General features: G+C 41.3%; 1 protein-coding gene and 10 non-coding genes across 11 annotated transcripts; all 11 read right to left on the reverse strand.

The window, feature by feature from the left end:
• Positions 1-168: 168 nt before the first annotated feature.
• On the reverse strand, positions 169-5,972 carry rapgef4a (Rap guanine nucleotide exchange factor 4a). Its single transcript, XM_061286909.1, has 25 exons — positions 5,908-5,972; positions 5,260-5,366; positions 4,835-4,956; positions 4,574-4,757; positions 4,412-4,496; positions 4,255-4,315; positions 4,087-4,163; positions 3,860-4,006; positions 3,452-3,567; positions 3,296-3,381; positions 3,149-3,227; positions 2,920-3,070; positions 2,716-2,804; positions 2,592-2,622; positions 2,444-2,522; positions 2,221-2,367; positions 2,022-2,119; positions 1,817-1,942; positions 1,523-1,701; positions 1,358-1,448; positions 1,221-1,271; positions 1,055-1,142; positions 917-981; positions 785-839; positions 169-683 (listed from the first exon to the last, which is right to left on the reverse strand). The coding sequence occupies exons 1-25, from the start codon at positions 5,968-5,970 to the stop codon at positions 556-558; spliced, it is 2,505 nt and encodes an 834-aa protein (XP_061142893.1). The 5' UTR covers positions 5,971-5,972; the 3' UTR covers positions 169-555.
• A 7,406-nt stretch (positions 5,973-13,378) lies between these two features.
• On the reverse strand, positions 13,379-13,460 carry trnas-cga (transfer RNA serine (anticodon CGA)). Its single transcript has one exon. It is a non-coding gene; the product is annotated as a tRNA-Ser (tRNA).
• A 358-nt stretch (positions 13,461-13,818) lies between these two features.
• On the reverse strand, positions 13,819-13,900 carry trnas-cga (transfer RNA serine (anticodon CGA)). The gene has a single exon. It is a non-coding gene; the product is annotated as a tRNA-Ser (tRNA).
• A 350-nt stretch (positions 13,901-14,250) lies between these two features.
• Positions 14,251-14,332, reverse strand: trnas-cga (transfer RNA serine (anticodon CGA)). The gene has a single exon. It is a non-coding gene; the product is annotated as a tRNA-Ser (tRNA).
• A 357-nt stretch (positions 14,333-14,689) lies between these two features.
• Positions 14,690-14,771, reverse strand: trnas-cga (transfer RNA serine (anticodon CGA)). The gene has a single exon. It is a non-coding gene; the product is annotated as a tRNA-Ser (tRNA).
• A 358-nt stretch (positions 14,772-15,129) lies between these two features.
• Positions 15,130-15,211, reverse strand: trnas-cga (transfer RNA serine (anticodon CGA)). Its single transcript has one exon. It is a non-coding gene; the product is annotated as a tRNA-Ser (tRNA).
• Positions 15,212-15,567: 356 nt separating this feature from the next.
• trnas-cga (transfer RNA serine (anticodon CGA)) lies at positions 15,568-15,649 on the reverse strand. The gene has a single exon. It is a non-coding gene; the product is annotated as a tRNA-Ser (tRNA).
• A 198-nt stretch (positions 15,650-15,847) lies between these two features.
• Positions 15,848-15,929, reverse strand: trnas-cga (transfer RNA serine (anticodon CGA)). The gene has a single exon. It is a non-coding gene; the product is annotated as a tRNA-Ser (tRNA).
• Positions 15,930-16,129: 200 nt separating this feature from the next.
• Positions 16,130-16,211, reverse strand: trnas-cga (transfer RNA serine (anticodon CGA)). The gene has a single exon. It is a non-coding gene; the product is annotated as a tRNA-Ser (tRNA).
• Positions 16,212-16,409: 198 nt separating this feature from the next.
• trnas-cga (transfer RNA serine (anticodon CGA)) lies at positions 16,410-16,491 on the reverse strand. The gene has a single exon. It is a non-coding gene; the product is annotated as a tRNA-Ser (tRNA).
• A 196-nt stretch (positions 16,492-16,687) lies between these two features.
• trnas-cga (transfer RNA serine (anticodon CGA)) lies at positions 16,688-16,769 on the reverse strand. The gene has a single exon. It is a non-coding gene; the product is annotated as a tRNA-Ser (tRNA).
• Positions 16,770-17,870: the final 1,101 nt, after the last annotated feature.

Consider the following 17,870-nt stretch of genomic DNA (forward strand, 5'->3'; position numbering starts at 1 on the left):
ACAGTTACAGGAATCGTGATAGATTTGTTAAAATCTGGGCTCAGAACGTCCAAGTGTCCTTGGACAAGACACTGGTGTTAAATGTGTTATATAAAAATACAGAGTATATTTCGACTGACATTTTCCATTACTCCCAAATATTTGTAGTCAAACAAATTACTCTGCATGCAAATGACAAAATAAATATTTATGTATAATTTACAGCACATAAGTTCACAAATATTTATAAATAATATTTCATACAAAAAGATAAATTGATATGAGAAATATTGAGACATTTAACACAACACATACAGTTTATACCTGAAATAAACAAGAACATAAAGTCCCAGAGAAATGTTTACCTGCTTTCCTGAATTGATATTCTCTATGAGCAATAATTTGCTTGCTAAGAGTGACTGTGGTGGAAATACAGCATAGGAAAAACCTCCACATTTGGAAACAGCACCTCATTATCTCTGATGACTTCCTCCAAGTCTGTGATTGTCTGTGTTGACGTTACAGCAGCAACAGCAGTAAGGAAGCTGCGAGTAAGACAGCCTTCCCTGATGGGGATCAAGATCTGCGAGGTTCGAGTTCATGGGAGAGTTGGGTCAGCGTTCTTTGGTTGTCAATCACACTGAAGTGACGCACAAAGCGCCACACGTCAGGGTGGCTTTTGTTCACCACTGGTGACTCAGGACCTGTTTAATAACAAATTGTAATAGATTATAGGAATATTTTTATAACGCTCTAGTATAAGATTTCATTATTGTACAAATGCTAGTTAGAAGCGGTGACTTACTGAATGGCTGGCTTCTACAATATCTCACAATCTTCACTGTATTTGCAATCATTCGCTAGGTGACAAGAGACAAACCAAATATGATTAAAAAGCATTTACAGTACTTGGGGAAATAATCAGCTCAAACCTTACCATTTTCTCAAAATTGACCAAATTTTCTATAAAAGTCTTGTTGCCCTCGTGAGTGAATGTCATATCTGGACGGAAGAGAAATAGGAAGCAAGGGTTCAAACATGTTGAATTGTTGTGACAAAACAAACATCTGCTGACCTTTAATCAACAGCGGCATGAAAGGGATGATGGGAGGTTCGAGTTTGGCGACCATCAGTCGGTACACTCGGTGGTTCCTGGATGGATCCTGCCCAAAGAGTTGCTGTGTTGTAATCCATCATCCAAATCTAAAAATCAACAATGCATTGCAAACTCTTTTCTTTACCATCAAGTTTTCAAATTCTCCATAGAACTTCTTGAATTTGCTGGGAAGTTTCTGGAAAAGACAAAAAGGGAGATCGTGTTCATGCACGTTCGGGAATTGAGAACTGGAAAAAAAAAAAAGATGAGACATGTACCAACCTCCCAGGTCTGATTCAGCCTGCTCACCGCTGGGTTACTCAGACCCATGACGATAGCGAAGAAGGCGTTTAAGTTCCTGTGCTCCTTGCAACTTTTGGCACATCGCGCAAAGTAATCATGAAATGCAGTTCAATTTGTGAGACGACGTGAAATGAATATTCTTACTGGGATGCGATCTTGATGAACTTTTTGAGAAGCTGCACCCTCTTGCTGAGCTGAGGGCACAGGCAGACCTCCGTGATCACCCAAAATTGAATTTCATTGAACCTCTTTAGGAACAGGTCCAGGTTCACAGTGCTTTTCTTCATATTTTGCCTCCCAAAGATGTGGTAGATCAGTTCAAGCTGGCAAGAAAGGGGTTGTTATTTTTAATATAGCACTCTATAATAAATGAAATATTATAAATTAAACAGTTTTTTAGCTGAGAGCTGTTACATAATTTTCTCTCGCTCAACTAACCTCATGAACGCAGTTGAAAAGCTCCCAGTCATATAGTGTCAAATGGTAAGCAACATCCTTGGTGCTCATCCACTCAAAACTCGACAAGGAGCCTGCAGAAGGACCCTCCTGCTCCGGCAGGGGGGTCTACACACACACACACAAAAAAAAATCTTTTAAATACGATATCACAATATAAGCCAAATAAGACAATTTATCAGCACACCAAAGAATCCAGCTGATCCTTGTAGCAAGCAAAGATACGTCCATTAACGGTGAGAGTGGAGAACACGGATACATCACTTGGTTTGAACACGACTTTATCTGCTCACACAAGAGAATAATTATTTGTCATCGACACAACAGATGGCCGATAAACGCCCTTCAATTACAGTAGCGCCTTTGGAGCTGCTAAACGCTCTCACCTCCAGCTGAGCTAAGACTGACCAGTAGGAGGTCCTCCACTGAGCCCATCTTGTCGGCCACAGCATGCAGGACCTCTCCGACCGAGGACGAAACGAGGGCGCGCATTGTGATGTACGTGTGGTCGCAGCAAAACACTTTGAATAGAACTGAGGATAGTCAAGGGAGGAATAAAATCCAACTGAAGCATCTGATCATTGATTCACCCGCTTGGACTTGACTCACTTTCGTCGTTGCTCTTAATGGGCAGACACTTCTGCAACTCGTCATCTCCCCGATTAAACTGCTCCAGTAAGACTTTGTGCTGTGAATGAGTTGAATAAATTAATTTCAAGCATAACTTATGATCAGAATAAAAAATTTTTAGATGAACCTTTCTGTGGGCTGTCTTGGCATCGTCAGTGCTGAAATGTAGAATAGAGAAAAACAAAACAAATCAATCACAATTTGCTTTTATTAGGCAGCTTTGAAAAAGGTTTTATAATCATAAAACATACTTGTACTTTACAATTCTTTCCAGCTCTGGTAGTGGCTCACTGAGTAGTGGAAGTGATTTCACGTCATTAGCTACAGCCACAAGAAAGTCCTGCAAAACATAAACGTCAATGCATCCAAAGACAATACTTGGACAAAAAAACTAAACAAACAAGGGTGTGTAGACTTTTGAAATCAACTGTATTCTCTGATGAGGTGCAACTGACCTCCAGGAAGACCACAGATGTGTCTTCCTCTTGCAGATGATCTCCATGCAAGGCGGCCCACTGCATGACCAAGCGGATCACACGACGCTTGTTGTTGAGCGTGTAGTCCAGCTTCTCCTGTTCGGAGCCCTGCGAGGCCTGAGCGTGGTAGGTGGGCACCGGTTAAGGACTAGCTAAGAATGAAGAGTTGAAGATCTTGAAGATGACTTCAACAGTGGGCAAAGGATATTGAGCCATCAACACTGCACAGAGTTGAACATTTGGCATGAAGACACAGTGCATGAGCACAAAATCATCTAAGGCGGAATCTGGCAAAGAGAAATAGGAAAAAAGAAATACATGTGGCATTATTTTTGTTTTGGGCAACAGACTTTACCTGACTCTGAAAACTGAGAATCCATTCGCATCATCTCAAGTAGGTGTTCCAAAATTTTCTCTGGTGTCCCGGACATTACTTTGTACCTGGAGCAACATATAAAATGGGAAATAACGAAACAGCACCCTCTAACGCACAATAGAAGTTGCTATTCACTTGTAATGGGAAGTTGAGGCTCCATGGTCCGAGGTCCGATTACTACTGAGACTCTTCTCTAACACAAGGACATCCTGGCCGTGCTCTTTGAGGCGCACTGTGTTGGCCTCCACGTCCTGCAGAGAAAAGGTGTGAGATCCATATTTGAACAAATGAAATGTACTTTAAACATGAACACTTAAATTACACAAAATGTTGCTACCTTGTGAATCAAACGTATACACTGCTGCTTGCTAATAATGGGGTGAATGATGGTACTGTTCAAAAAAAAGTTGGGTGCTTTTAATCTTTAGCGACTGTGATGAAAAAAAAAATCAGCGTAAGAGTATTTTTCACCAACAGAGGGCGGCCAAAGCTTAGCAAGAGTGTGTGGGAGTGGCAAGCGGCGTGTGTCCAAAAGAAACAAACCCTCAAAATCCTGTTGAAGTCCTCCTTGTCCACTCTCAGGAAGTGACAGTTGTCCTCTCTTAGAACAATGGAGGCGGCACGGGGGGCATCATTGACAAGAGCAAGCTTGCCAAAATCATCTCCCTCGTGAAGTGTACAGACAACACCCTGTAGCGAGGTCACATTAGCGCCATCAGTTAGCCAAAAGAAACAACACAACAGCACTGATGATTTTCCCCAAAACGGACTTTTCCATGAATGACCACATTGACGGAGCCTTTTAAGATGATGTACCACGATGTTCCCTCTTCGCCTTGGCTGAACACTGATGGGAAAAATAGGGAAGCAATTTAAGGAGCTGCGAGCTGTTTGGAACTAGAAGTGAATAGCACCATTGATTCTTTCGTATTACTTACGCACTGTTCCGGCTTTGGCATGGGACTCGAAAATGAGCACCCCCATCAGTTCTCGCTTGACCTGCGTGGAGAGGGGCAATATCGTTACACGAGGGGCAAATGATAAGAAGAGTCACTCTTTATATTGCACAGAAAGAATTGAGTGAAAAGCATTCACAGTGGTGGAAAGGTGCGCTAAGGCCTTGAGGTGGAGCAGTTCTTCGTAAATGATCTCCAAATCATCTTCCGTTCTCTCCGACGGCCTGGAAATAGAGAATGTCACGTGAGGTTATCATAACATTACACAGATGACGTGAAATGAATTGTCTGGGATTCTTGCCGCTTCCTGAGAATCATCCTCATGTAAGCGTCAGGCCCCATCTGGGAGAGGAGTAGCAAAGTATCCTGCAGCTCCTCTTGGCTCTCCCTCCTCTCCTCCTCGCTGGGTAAAGAGCTCTCCTCCTCTTCATCGTCCAGGAAGCGATAGAAAAGATACTTGTCCTGGAAGCTTGGCTCCTGGTCCACTAGGTTAATGAGCACAGAAAAATGGCACGCTTAACATATTGCGCTCAATCGATCGGGGCGTCACACCGAGTCTCACCATGGTGGAGAACGCCTTCCTCCAGAAGCACCTGCAACATGGCCACAGCTTGAAGGCGAGAGAGCACGTAGGAGCTGTGCTGCATCTGCCAGTCCACCATCTCTGTTCCTACGCAACACTGCCTGGTAAAACACATCAAGGCTATGTGAGACCTTCCATCGACTGTTAATAACGCTAAATTTTATTGGATGTAATTTGACTGCTGACCACTAGATGGTGGTATGCTTATTTAGTTTGAGACAGTGTCAATTTGAAATGATAATGAGAGCCGGAACCTAAAGTAGTTTATTTCCGCTTAGTTTTGCTTTAAGATCATCGAATGTCAAATCCTGTTCGAGTCTCCTTTTTACACCTACAGAGGTACAGTGTGACGGTTTTTCCTGTTCAGTAAAAGTCCCTCCTTCCAAAAAAGATGTTCAATTTACCTGTATGTTTTCGAATGGAACTTTCTGTCTCGGATCATGTGAGGCGCACTGGAGAGGATGGCGTTACGGAGAACCTTCCCTGCACGCAGGATCTTTTCAGAGGCAACCTGAACTCAAAAAATTTATATTAAAAAAAAAAAAAACATCACACATCCAGTATAGTACATTTCACTCATTTGCTTTTTTGGGCGTTTTGACATTTCAGATGTATTTTACATGCTTTGCTGCACACTGACACCTTTGCAGTCATGTGCAATGAGTGCCATTGCTTATTCATATGCCATACCGTAACCGGAGAAGTTCTTCAGTTATTCATTTAAAAACTGAAAATGTAGTAAATCTGAGACAAAATATGACAGCTCCAGATTTCTGTTTCCCTTAAGCGGTAATCATGTCGCCATAGTGGTCTTGTACTATTTCCTGTGCAAGACTATCAATCAGCTGGAGCGTCACGTTATATAAGGCAGGCAGGAAAGGACAACAACAGCAAGGTGGGACAGGATGGAAGACTGGACAGCCATCATGTTTATATTTAAACCAACTTTAAACAAAGACCACCTTCGTGGCTGATTTCTATTTATGCCGTAACTGAAAAGGATGTTGTTACAGATAAGCTTCTGACTGCGCTCCACAGAAAGAAGAACGTACCTTATTTTGATATTTGGAGGTAGAAGCTAACAAGTTGCCACTTATGTTCTCTTTGTCCGGCATTCCTGTTTGGAAGAGCAGGAGATTGAGGAAAATATTAGAGGAAATATTATCACAGTTTGCTGTTTGACTTAACTTAATAGTTTTTAAGTTAAAACAATAAAAAACATTTTGTTGCGTCCATTTTGTCAGCACGGTGGACTAGCGGTTTGCATAATGACCTTTATGTGATTCTGACTGTATGCCGTATGCACACTTGCTCCATTTTTGCTCCTCTTATTTATTATGTTATTTGTTTATTTATTATTTATTCATCACTCTTATTTATTCACTGTTTGTGCCTTCTTGTTTTTATTTGTTTGTGTTGTTTACTTGTATGTATATTGTGTACTATGTCTTGTCACCGTGGGATAGTGGGAACGTAATTTCGATTTCTTTGTGTGTCTTGGCATGTGAAGAAATTGACAATAAAGCAGAATTTGACTTTGACTTTTTGACTTTCACCTCATTCTGAGGTTCAACGTCTGAATGTTTGTTTGTCGTTAAGTGCGCAGTGATTGGTTAAAAGTTAGCCGCTCTAGTTAACCTGCAAGGACCGGCATTATAGACAATTAACTATAGGAAAACAAAATTGAAGTAAATTTTTAAATGCGTCCTTCGCATTAGGTTTTTGAATGTGGCACTTGAGCCAAACAAATTCATATCACATCCTTGGATTGAACATGAAAACTCGCATATTACCGAATGTGTGACCGTCAGTTGACCAACGATGACATCATCAAGGTTGTGCAAAAGTGCAGGCTCTGTGTTTCTACATGAAAACATGTTTAATTTACACGCACATAAGTGCAGGAGCGAGTAGCCGCCTCTAATTGCAGGATTCTTGTATGATTTTTTAATGTAGTCATGCATAGTGCAAAATGCGAAGTACTCCATTGTACAGTGTAGAAAGAGAACAGGGACACTCCTAACATTGCTTTTATCTTTCTATTGCTTTTTTTTTAAATTAAAATATCTAATGTCAAAATTGCTAATATTTACAAAATGAATCAAACTAATGAACACAATATGTACACAATTGTTATATAATGTGAGGAATATAAAAATATAACATCCTGTGCAAAACCCTAAAGAGATTCAACTTTGTAGGGGGGGAAAATATTTTTACCGCTTTCATTGCACACAACCGCAAAGCAACACTGCGAACTTTGTTTGAGCAAAGCTCGGTCAATATTAAGTTCACTTGCACCAGGAAAGCTTGAACAAAAGTATCAGCCTTTAGAACAATGCAACTATTGTAAACAGAGTAGGTCTGGCAGACAGGAGGTCTGCTTAAGATTACTTTTATTAAGTTATTGTGTGTGCAAAATATCACAATGTTGTCTCATGTCAACGTTAATTCCCGTCTTGCAGATCTTTCATGATATTACAAATCAAATTTCAACGCTGGAAGGAGTTGGCCTGAACAAAGCCTAAGTGTGAGGTTCAACACATAGCTACCGTGATAAAATGATGAATAAAGCGTCCCAACAGATAACAACAACGCTGTTACTCACTGTCAGCGTCAGCCTCCATCACACCACAGGGGATCGGGGGCGGGGACTCCAGCCAAGCACCGATGATAACTTCTATAATAAAATCAAATTGACTATATTTGAAAACATTAAATGACATTTGCAATCCCATATTGCACTTTCATGTTCATGCTTGATGTCAAGCAATCTCTGCAGATAATATGGAAACTCTCTTTCAAGTCCTCCTTTCATCTTGTTACACAAGCGTCAGATTAGACATCTCTCAGTGAGCGCGTAGACCCTTTTTAATGGCATTGGCCATGCGGAGAGACACCGAGTCATCAGAGCATGACGGTGCGAGCGCACTGAGTCTTATACATCATTATTCCCTGCAGTCATCGTTGATGTTATGTAATGAGCAGCGTGCTGAACCCATGCACGCTTAGGAAAGGAACACAGTGAGGCTAATGAGCCATTCAAATATTCAAGTTACCATGAGCTGAGAGTTGAACTCTGACATGGGAGAAAAATAAAAATAGCTCAGTGAATTAAGGGCATTTGTTTAAAAAAAATAATAAAATCTAAAATAATGAAAAAAAAAATAAAAATATCCTGTTTGTCCAATCAACAAATTTAATCCAATTTAAAATAAACCAGAAGTGAATCATTAAATATTTGTCAAGCTTGGGTTCGTGATTAAACCGTATTAAGAGTTAGGCATGGAAGATTTTCCGTCATTTAAAATGATTGAATAGTTGTCAGCGGCTCGGTGGGGCACTTGGGTAGCACGTCCGCATCACAGTTAGGAGGGTGCGGGTTCGATTCCACCTCCGGCCCTCCTTGTGTGGAGTTTGCATGTTCTCCCCGGGCCCGCGTGGGTTTTCTCCGGGCACTCCGGTTTCCTCCCACGTCCCAAAAACATGCTTGGTCGGCCGGTTGAACACTCCAAATTGTCCCTAAGTGCGAGTGCAAATGGTTGTTTGTCTCTGTGTGCCCTGCGATTGGCTGGCAACCAGTTCAGGGTGTCCCCCGCCTACTGCCCGATGACGGCTGGGATAGGCTCCAGCACGCCCGCGACCCCCGTGGGGACTAAGCGGTACAGAAAATGGATGGATGGATGAATAGTTGTCATTGAATGGACAATAACTCACGGGTTTTACGGTTCTTAAAGTGACAGTCAGTATTATTAAAAAATATTCATGTCTAAAATATAAATGAACACATTTTAAAAGCATTTCATTCAACTGCGCAACATTAGAACAACTAAAATTCTGTTTCTACGGCTTCTATAGATTGTATTTTTCAACATCAATCAATACTTGCACTTCAAATGGAAACGAAACCATCACGGTCGTTTGGGCGAGCCAGTTTGTTGACAATTAAGGGATTTAGCATTAGCGAGGTGCAGTAAAACCAAACAACACTTGAGCAAATGAACTCAGCCCACTGAACCAATAAAGCCGCCCTCCCTGAGGGTTCCAACCTTTCAACCTGGTCTTGGGGGGCTTTGTCAGTTTCAAGGCGGATTACAAACATTCATCACTTGTGCGAAAAGCACTCATCTCTTATTTTTAAGAATGACATTTGCATCATCCATTAAGAGTTACTTTGAGATTGTCCCGCTCAACAGAACCGTGACATTTCCGAATAGGTCGCAAAGGTTTTACTTATTAGGGAGAAAATTTGGGGGTATTGTTATATTACACGTCTGTGTGTGTTACTGCAGTATTTTAGTGTGATCATTGTTTTTTTTATGGTTAATCACTCCCGTGAATGCTAATTTTTGCTAGCCAGCCAAATGGGGTTTTACATTGAAGGCTAGTATTATGCTAGCCAATTCACATCCTAACAAGTTTACCCAAACTCACTTGGAATCTCCAAGTGATGCACATATTTGGAAAAGGAGAGACTCAATGTATTGTTCTCTTGAATTTGGGCTTCCTTCATGCTTGAACACATTGTTGCATTGTGAGCATCACTGTGCATGAATGCACAATTTAATTTTGAAAACGCTACCTCAGTGGACCCATAATTCACATCCCAACTAAGTCTGAATAAATCTTATGTTTTTGTTTCTCTTCAATATTGCAATTGTGATTTATTAAGCAATTGTTTTTTCCAGGTTTTTATTTTTCATGGGACAATGATACTCCATGTAAGAAAGTGGACTGTACATAAGTGCTGAAATTATGTAAACACTGCATAAATCAATTTTAATTTGATTAGTTGTTCAGACCTATTTTAAACACAATAATTGAATTCTGTGAAAGTGAACACAAAGTTTCCTGCTCAGCTAAAACACTCCACATAGACACTGGAAAACAATTACAAAATTTTGCTCACCTGCTAGCTCCGATGTTATTTGCGATGTTATTGACCGGAAAGTCTGACACACCTTCTTAATCCCAGACACAGAATAGACATGGATTAAAAATGACATCCAACGTGGTCGCTCTGTCCCTCAGAGAGCAAAGCTGGCTGTGTCATTCTGCAGCCGGAACAGTGGTTGCTAGGTGATTACTTAACGCATTCTCTCTCCCTCTTTCTCTCTCTCTCTCTCCTTCCCTCACTTCCTTCCTTCGGTCTCGATTATCTTTGAGGATTGCTTGAGATTTGGCATTTCAAGTTGTCATGGTTTGTGTAGCTTGGTGCTAAATAACTATATTAAAGTGAGTTTAGGAGTTTCTTGTAGCCCTTTGGCGCCATCTTGTGGCAATTCAGCAACTATGTTGATATGAGTTGAAGAGCTTCATGTAGTGTTTTGCTGACAACTTGTGGGATCTATGAGTAAAAATTAAACCTTTTTGGGGGGCATTAGTTACTTTTTATTCACGATACATTTTATGAATTAGATCCTGATTGTAATTGATCAAGGCTTCAATTGCAGAGGCTCCGAAACTGCTTTACACCCAAACCTCCGAAAATGAAAGCCACTCTGATTTTTTTTCTTTCTAAACGTGGCAAATTTTCAGACAACTTTGAAGAGAGTATTTGCCTTATTGTGGGTGTGGCGCAATTAATCTTTTGTTGCAATCTATTTGTATGATTTGAAGGTAATGATGGTCATTTGCTTATCTTATCATTTAGAGTTGGGGTCGTTTGATGATGTAACAACTCAGAGCGTGGCGGATAAGCAAATAATAGAGATAGAATCGTCCTCCTCTTGCCATACACTCGAAGGGACTGCGGCCTGGGATGTGACCGACTTCTTAGATCCCCCCCCCCTACACACACCCGCCCCCCACACTGTGTCCCTGCCATTTCCCCTTCATCAGCTTTTCCTGCAGGCTGCTTCTATATGGACCAACAACAGTGACACATAACACAATTCCCCCACCCACTCTCAGTTACGCCCGAAGCATAAACACATGAGCAACATGCACAGCCATAAGCACTGTTGACACACTTAAATCACGTACAATGGCGAGCATTTCATGACATTTAAAAGAAAAATAACAACGCTTCCTCCACCCAGCCATGCACTTCCTTACAATTACATACAATTCTTGTTTTATTCACTTTAGCCATTAGCAGGGAAGTGAGAGGAAAAGTGATGCAGGCACTGCTCAGCTTCTCACTTCTGTTGGTTTAAAGGTCATGTGATCACTCGCGTGCAGTGGACAGAGTCCTAGCTTGTGTCACAAGCCGAGGTGCATAAAAACCTTAGTCGCTACCCCAATTCACTATATTAAAACTGCATGGTTAAATGATGAACTGCTCAAATTTGGCGTAGCATTTAGCATGCAAACCATATGTACAAGTCATGAAAACAACATGAGTCGAGTTGTTTGATAAGCTGGATTTATGATAATAGCTTGGAAAGCAACACAAAAAAAGAGATAACCTAGTTTGAGTGCAATGTTGTGGTTTCTCTGGCAAAGGAAGTCAAGTACATGCCAGCATTACTGACAATTTACTAAGATCCAATACAAGAGCGGCACAAAATCTGCCTTCACAAAAACATTGCTGTCAAATTATTTGGATCAGAGAGCAAACTGCCAATGAAAGATAAACTATTGTGCGTATGTACTTAATGCTCTTAGCACTGTTCATGAAAATAATTAAAGTAAATTAAACGGCTGCCAGTATGTCACCCTGGGGAGTGGGTTGGGATTTTGTCATCAGAACCAACAGGCATCCGCTCAAGTTTGATAGCATCACACACAAAAAGACTCTTTTTTTTGTGTTTTTTTGCAAAACTGGCAGGAGTTAATAAGAACGTGGGCCAGAGAATTATTCAGGAAAACTTACCCCCTGCTGAAAGCCAAATGATGATCAGTAAACAAATGAATTATGCAGATTTCCCTTTGGTAACGCTTCAATTGCAAGAAATCTAACAACAGAAAATCAAAGCAAAGCTGTAAACGGGTTTTGGATGCAGAATTTGTGGAACGAAAGGGCTCAAAGATAAGAAAAAAGACATTGCTGGAACAAATGACTTTTGTTTCAAATACAAATCTGCATGAAATGTCAAAAATTCACATACAGCTTGCCAAAATTGTAAACATGGCAACTATTTCAAAATAAAACAGCTATTCAATAAGTGCCAAGCTTCATTTTAGCATGCTCAGTTCACACGCAGCGTGTCACAACATTGATGAACATTGATCTCGCATGAAACAAACCTTGTTTAGGTGGTGGCAGAAGTGATGCGAAGCCGGTTACTTCCACGCACGACAGCTGGATTCATGTAGGGTGACAGGTTACTAGTGCACTGATTTGCACACCCAGCCTGGAAATTAACAGCTCCGACGTCCTTCGTCCCAGAGGAAATGAGCCGTCTCACTCAGGAAACTCATTGATAACAGTAGCAAAGATAATCAACGGATGCCTCACCTATAAAATATCAACTATTGCATGTCATTTCTATTGTTGGAAAAGAATGAACTTTAAATCTATTTTTGTTGTTGATAATAACGCACACAAATCTGACAGTTTCTCTAAATGCTCGCTACCTCCCTCTAGTGGTCGTAGTCTCAAACTGAAACAAGAGGTAAATTAACCAAAACAAATTATGTTGACCCAACAATCAATAAAATTGCTCAATGCTTAAATAAAATTCATTTAATTACTCGATGTGGAAATTCTATCCAAGGTTTTGGTTTTAAAATTATTTCCCTTGAACTGAGAATGATTGTTGATGAAATTACTAAAGAGTGATGAATGGATGTTTTTATTATGATTTGACTTCATGAGATATATTTATGTGACTAGTTTGACACTTTACAGGTGTTCTCTATTGTTACTTTATTGTATGGCCATCTGTTTTTAATTCTGGCACCCATAAAATAAAATGCACTACACATGTCAGCCATAAGAGCGCAGCATTCACGCTGTTAAGGGATATCTCACAGAAAAGGTTTGAACTTAAATTTATTGTGGAAGATTTTGGTTCGTTGCGTTGGCCATTGAGAAACAAAAACTACTTAATCATGGAAGGCTAAGCTTGGACCACATTCTGAATAACACTCACATTCCTCTCACGCTGCATACCTCCAGGAAAGTCTGCAGTGTCGACAGTTTGTAACCCTCACTGGAATTTGGAGAAATCATACATACAATAGGGGTGTGCTTCCAACGTTGGACGTCCAAGAGTTATTATCAGCGTTTGATTTGCATCTGATCAGATAACCGACACCTGCAGCTTGGTTTTCAAAATCTTGCTTTTTTTTTTTCAACAATGTGTGAGGTTGCCATAGGAACCATTCCCTTGGCTGCAGCATGCCATGTTACCCCAAGGAGAAAGCCCACTGACTTTGTCTATAACACCCACTGTTGCTAGGAGATGATCCAGAAAGCTTTAAATAGTAAAGACATGCATTTGATCCAAATTAATGATGGGGATGATTTGTTGATGGGCTGCACAAAATCCAAACAAGACCAAAGAATTAAAGCAATATGAGAGCTCAATGGAAAGTACGAGACTCCACAGAAGACAATTCAATCGAAGATGAAGACGTCACGAACAGGATTCGAACCTGTGCGGGGAAACCCCATTGGATTTCGAGTCCAACGCCTTAAACTCTCGGCCATCGTGACCGCTTGAGGTAAGATGTCCAAGGTCCGGCCAGCGGGCCAAATACGGCCCCCGATCACATTTCATATGGCCCGCAGCTTCGGTCTTATAATGTATTATTTATGGACTGCCTGCACTCTCAAACTGAATATATATTTTGTTTAAAAAAGAAACTGACTGTGTCTATAACACCCGCTGTTGCTAGGAGATGATCCAGAAAGCTTTAAATAGTAAAGACATGCATTTTTATCCAAATGAATGATGGGGATGATTTGTTGATGGGCTGCACAAAATAAAAACAAGACCAAAGAATTAAAGCAAAGTGAGAGCTCAATGGAAAGTACGAGACTCCACAGAAGACAATTCAATCAAAGATGAAGACGTCACGAACAGGATTCGAACCTGTGCGGGGTAACCCCATTGGATTTCGAGTCCAACGCCTTAACCACTCGGCCATCGTGACCACATGCTGTGCTATGTCCAAAGTCCGGCCCGCGGGCCAAATGCGGCCCCCGATCATTTCATATGGCCCGCAGCTTCGGTCTTAGAATGTATTATTTATGGACTGCCTGCACTGTCAAACTGAATATATATTTTTAAAAAAAAGAAACTGACTGTGTCTATAACACCCACTGTTGCTAGGAGATGATCCAGAAAGCTTTAAATAGTAAAGACATGCAATTTTATCCAAATTAATGATGGGGATGATTTGTTGATGGGCTGCACAAAATCAAAACAAGACCAAAGAATTCAAGCAATATGAGCGCTCAATGGAAAGTACGAGACTCCACAGAATTCAATCAAAGTTGAAGACGTCACGAACAGGATTCGAACCTGTGCGGGGAAACCCCATTGGATTTCGAGTCCAACGCCTTAACCTCTCGGCCATCGTGACCACATGCCGTACTATGTCCAGAGTCCGGCCCGCGGGCCAAATGCGGCCCCCGATCGGATTTCATATGGCCCGCAGCTTCGGTCTTATAATGTATTATTTATGGACTGCCTGCACTGTCAAACTGAATATATATATTTTTTAAAATGAAACTGACTGTGTCTATAACACCCACTGTTGCTAGGAGATGATCCAGAAAGCTTTAAATACTAAAGACATGCATTTTTATCCAAATTAATGATGGGGATGATTTGTTGATGGGCTGCACAAAATCAAAACAAGACCAAAGAATTGAAGCAATATGAGAGCTCAATGGAAAGCACGAGACTCCAAAGAAGACAATTCAATCAAAGACGAAGACGTCACGAACAGGGTTCGAACCTGTGCGGGGAAACCCCATTGGATTTCGAGTCCAACGCCTTAACCTCTCGGCCATCGTGACCACATGCGGTACATTGTCCAAAGTCCGGGCCCCGGGCCCAATGCGGCCCCCGATCAGATTTCATGGCCCGCAGCTTCGGTCTTATAATGTATTATTTATGGACTGCCTGCATTGTCAAACTGAATATATATTTAAAAAAAAAAAAAGAAACTGACTGTGTCTATAACACCCACTGTTGCTAGGAGATGATCCAGAAAGCTTTAAATAGTAAACACATGCATTTATATCCAAATTAATGATGGGGATGATTTGGTGATGGGCTGCACAAAATCAAAACAAGACCAAAGAATTGAAGCAATATGAGAGCTCAATGGAAAACACGAGACTCCACAGAAGACAATTCAATCAAAGATGAAGACGTCACGAACAGGGTTCGAACCTGTGCGGGGAAACCCCATTGGATTTCGAGTCCAACGCCTTAACCTCTCGGCCATCGTGACCACATGCGGTGAAACGTCCAAAGTCCGGCCCGCGGGCCCAATGCGGCCCCCGATCAGATTTCATGGCCCGCGGCTTCGGTCTTATAATGTATTATTTATGGACTGCCTGCACTGTCAAACTGAATATATATTTAAAAAAAAAAAGAAACTGACTGTGACTATAACACCCACTGTTGCTAGGAGATGATCCAGAAAGCTTTAAATAGTAAACACATGCATTTATATCCAAATTAATGATGGGGATGATTTGTTGATGGGCTGCACAAAATCAAAACAAGACCAAAGAATTAAAGCAATATGAGAGCTCAATGGAAAGTACGAGACTCCACAGAAGACAATTCAATCGAAGATGAAAACGTCACGAACAGGATTCGAACCTGTGCGGGAAAACCCCATTGGATTTCGAGTCCAACGCCTTAACCTCTCGGCCATCGTGACCACATGCCGTACTATGTCCAACATCCGGCCAGAGGGCCAAATCCGGCCCCCGATCAGATTTCGTATGGCCCGCAGCTTCGGTCTTATAATGTATTATTTATGGACTGCCTGCACTGTCAAACTGAATATATATATATAAAAAAAAGAAACTTGAAGCTGCAATTCCTCCTATTACCAAAGGGTAGCAGCACCACCAGTCGTCACGAACAGGATTCGGACCTGTGCGGGGAAACCCCATTGGATTTCGAGTCCAACGCCTTAACTTCTCGGCCATCGTGACCGCATGAGGTGCTACGTCCAAATTCCGGTCCGCGGGCCAAATCCGGCCCCCGATCAGATTTTGTATGGCCCGCAGCTTCGGTCTTATAATGTATTATTTCTGGAATGCCTGCACTGTCAAACTTAATATATATATATATTAAAAAAAAGCGCTTGAAACTGCAATTCCTCCAATTACCAAAGGGTAGCAGGAGCACCACTCGTCACGAACAGGATTCGAACCTGTGCGGGGAAACCCCATTGGATTTCGAGTCCAACGCCTTAACCTCTCGGCCATCGTGACCACATGAGGTGCAATGTCCAAAGTCCGGCCCGCGGGCCCAATGCGGCCCCCGATCAGATTTCATGGCCCGCAGCTTCGGTCTTATAATGTATTATTTCTGGAATGCCTGCACTGTCAAACTTAATATATATATATATTAAAAAAAAGCGCTTGAAACTGCAATTCCTCCAATTACCAAAGGGTAGCAGGAGCACCACTCGTCACGAACAGGATTCGAACCTGTGCGGGGAAACCCCATTGGATTTCGAGTCCAACGCCTTAACCTCTCGGCCATCGTGACCGCATGGGGTGCTACGTCCAAATTCCGGTCCGCGGGCCAAATCCAGCCCCCGATCTCATTTCGTATGGCCCGCAGCTTCAGTCTTATACTGTATTATTTATGGACTGCCTGCACTGTCAAACTGAATATATATATAAAAAAAAGAAACTTGAAGCTGCAATTCCTCCTATTACCAAAGGGTAGCAGCACCACCAGTCGTCACGAACAGGATTCGAACCTGTGCGGGGAAACCCCATTGGATTTCGAGTCCAACGCCTTAACCTCTCGGCCATCGTGACCGCATGACGTACTACGTCCAATGTCCGGGCGGCGGGCCAAATCCGGCCCCCGGTCATTTCATATGGCCCGCAGCTTCGATCTTATGATGTATTATTTATGGACCGCGTGCACTGTCAAACTGAATATATATATAAAAAAAGAAACTTGAAACTGCAATTCCTCCTATTACCAAAGGGTGGCAGCACCACCACTCGCCGCTCATTTCTGCCATGGCGACTGCAAAGAAAACGACGACAGTTGACATTGAGGGCCGTCGCTTTCAAGAGAAATGGGAATTACAATACTTCTTCGCTGAAAATCAAGGCAATTTGTCTAATTTCTAAAGAGACGGTTGCCTTGTTTAAGGATTTCAACCTAAAGAGACACTAGTACACTAAACATGCTGACACATACGACAAGCTAACATGGAGTAACTGCGCTGATCAAGTGAAGCAGCTCCAAGCTGAAATGGCATCACAACAGCGATTCTTCACGCGGGGCTGTTTGTCAAAATTAAATGAAAATTAGATATTACTTAATAATCAATATTACGAAGTGGCCATGTTAATACTGTTGATGTTATAAACCTGTAGACATGACACAAACTATTACTTTCTGAAAGATATTGTAAATGATAAGAGCAAAACTCACTTGTTTTAAATTTTAATAAATAAAGACAAATTTGCATTACTTATAACTCCTGTTTAAAATGTTCATGAGGCAAAAATAATGGTAAAGTCATGTAAATGTAAGGTATTTCAAACAGTTTGTTCAATGTTATCTGACTCTTCAGATATGAATGAAAGGCAGAATTTGTGTTTTTAGAGTTGTTCACATTTGCCTGAGTGGCTTATATTTGGTTATTTTGTCATTTGAAAAATAAAGATAATTGTGACAATGAAATTTGTTTTATAACTGTGTGTATTTGCATGAAATTTTTGTAGTTAAAAAATGTCTGGTATAACTATTGGGCCCCGGGCCCCTCACTTTATTAAATCTGGCCCTCCTTGCAAAAAGTTTGGACACCCCTGACATAAAGGACTTATGCATGTTCATCTCAAGGCATCATTTAATTGCAACCTTTTCATTGGAACTTATACAAAACATTTATTTACATATGT

Source organism: Syngnathus typhle, linkage group LG9, assembly GCF_033458585.1.
Source record: "Syngnathus typhle isolate RoL2023-S1 ecotype Sweden linkage group LG9, RoL_Styp_1.0, whole genome shotgun sequence".
Lineage (NCBI taxonomy): Eukaryota > Metazoa > Chordata > Actinopteri > Syngnathiformes > Syngnathidae > Syngnathus > Syngnathus typhle.

What these genes read in the sequence shown, in the direction of transcription:
- rapgef4a (XM_061286909.1), bottom strand. Translation starts at nt 5,970, where the DNA reads ATGCCGGACAAAGAGAACATAAGTGGCAACTTGTTAGCTTCTACCTCC. An exon ending in TTCCATTCGAAAACATACAG is followed by an intron (nt 4,957 to 5,259) that starts GTAAATTGAACA and finishes GTGTTTTACCAG; the next exon opens with GCAGTGTTGCGTAGGAACAG. An exon ending in TTGTAGAAGCCAGCCATTCA is followed by an intron (nt 684 to 784) that starts GTAAGTCACCGC and finishes GTTATTAAACAG; the next exon opens with GTCCTGAGTCACCAGTGGTG.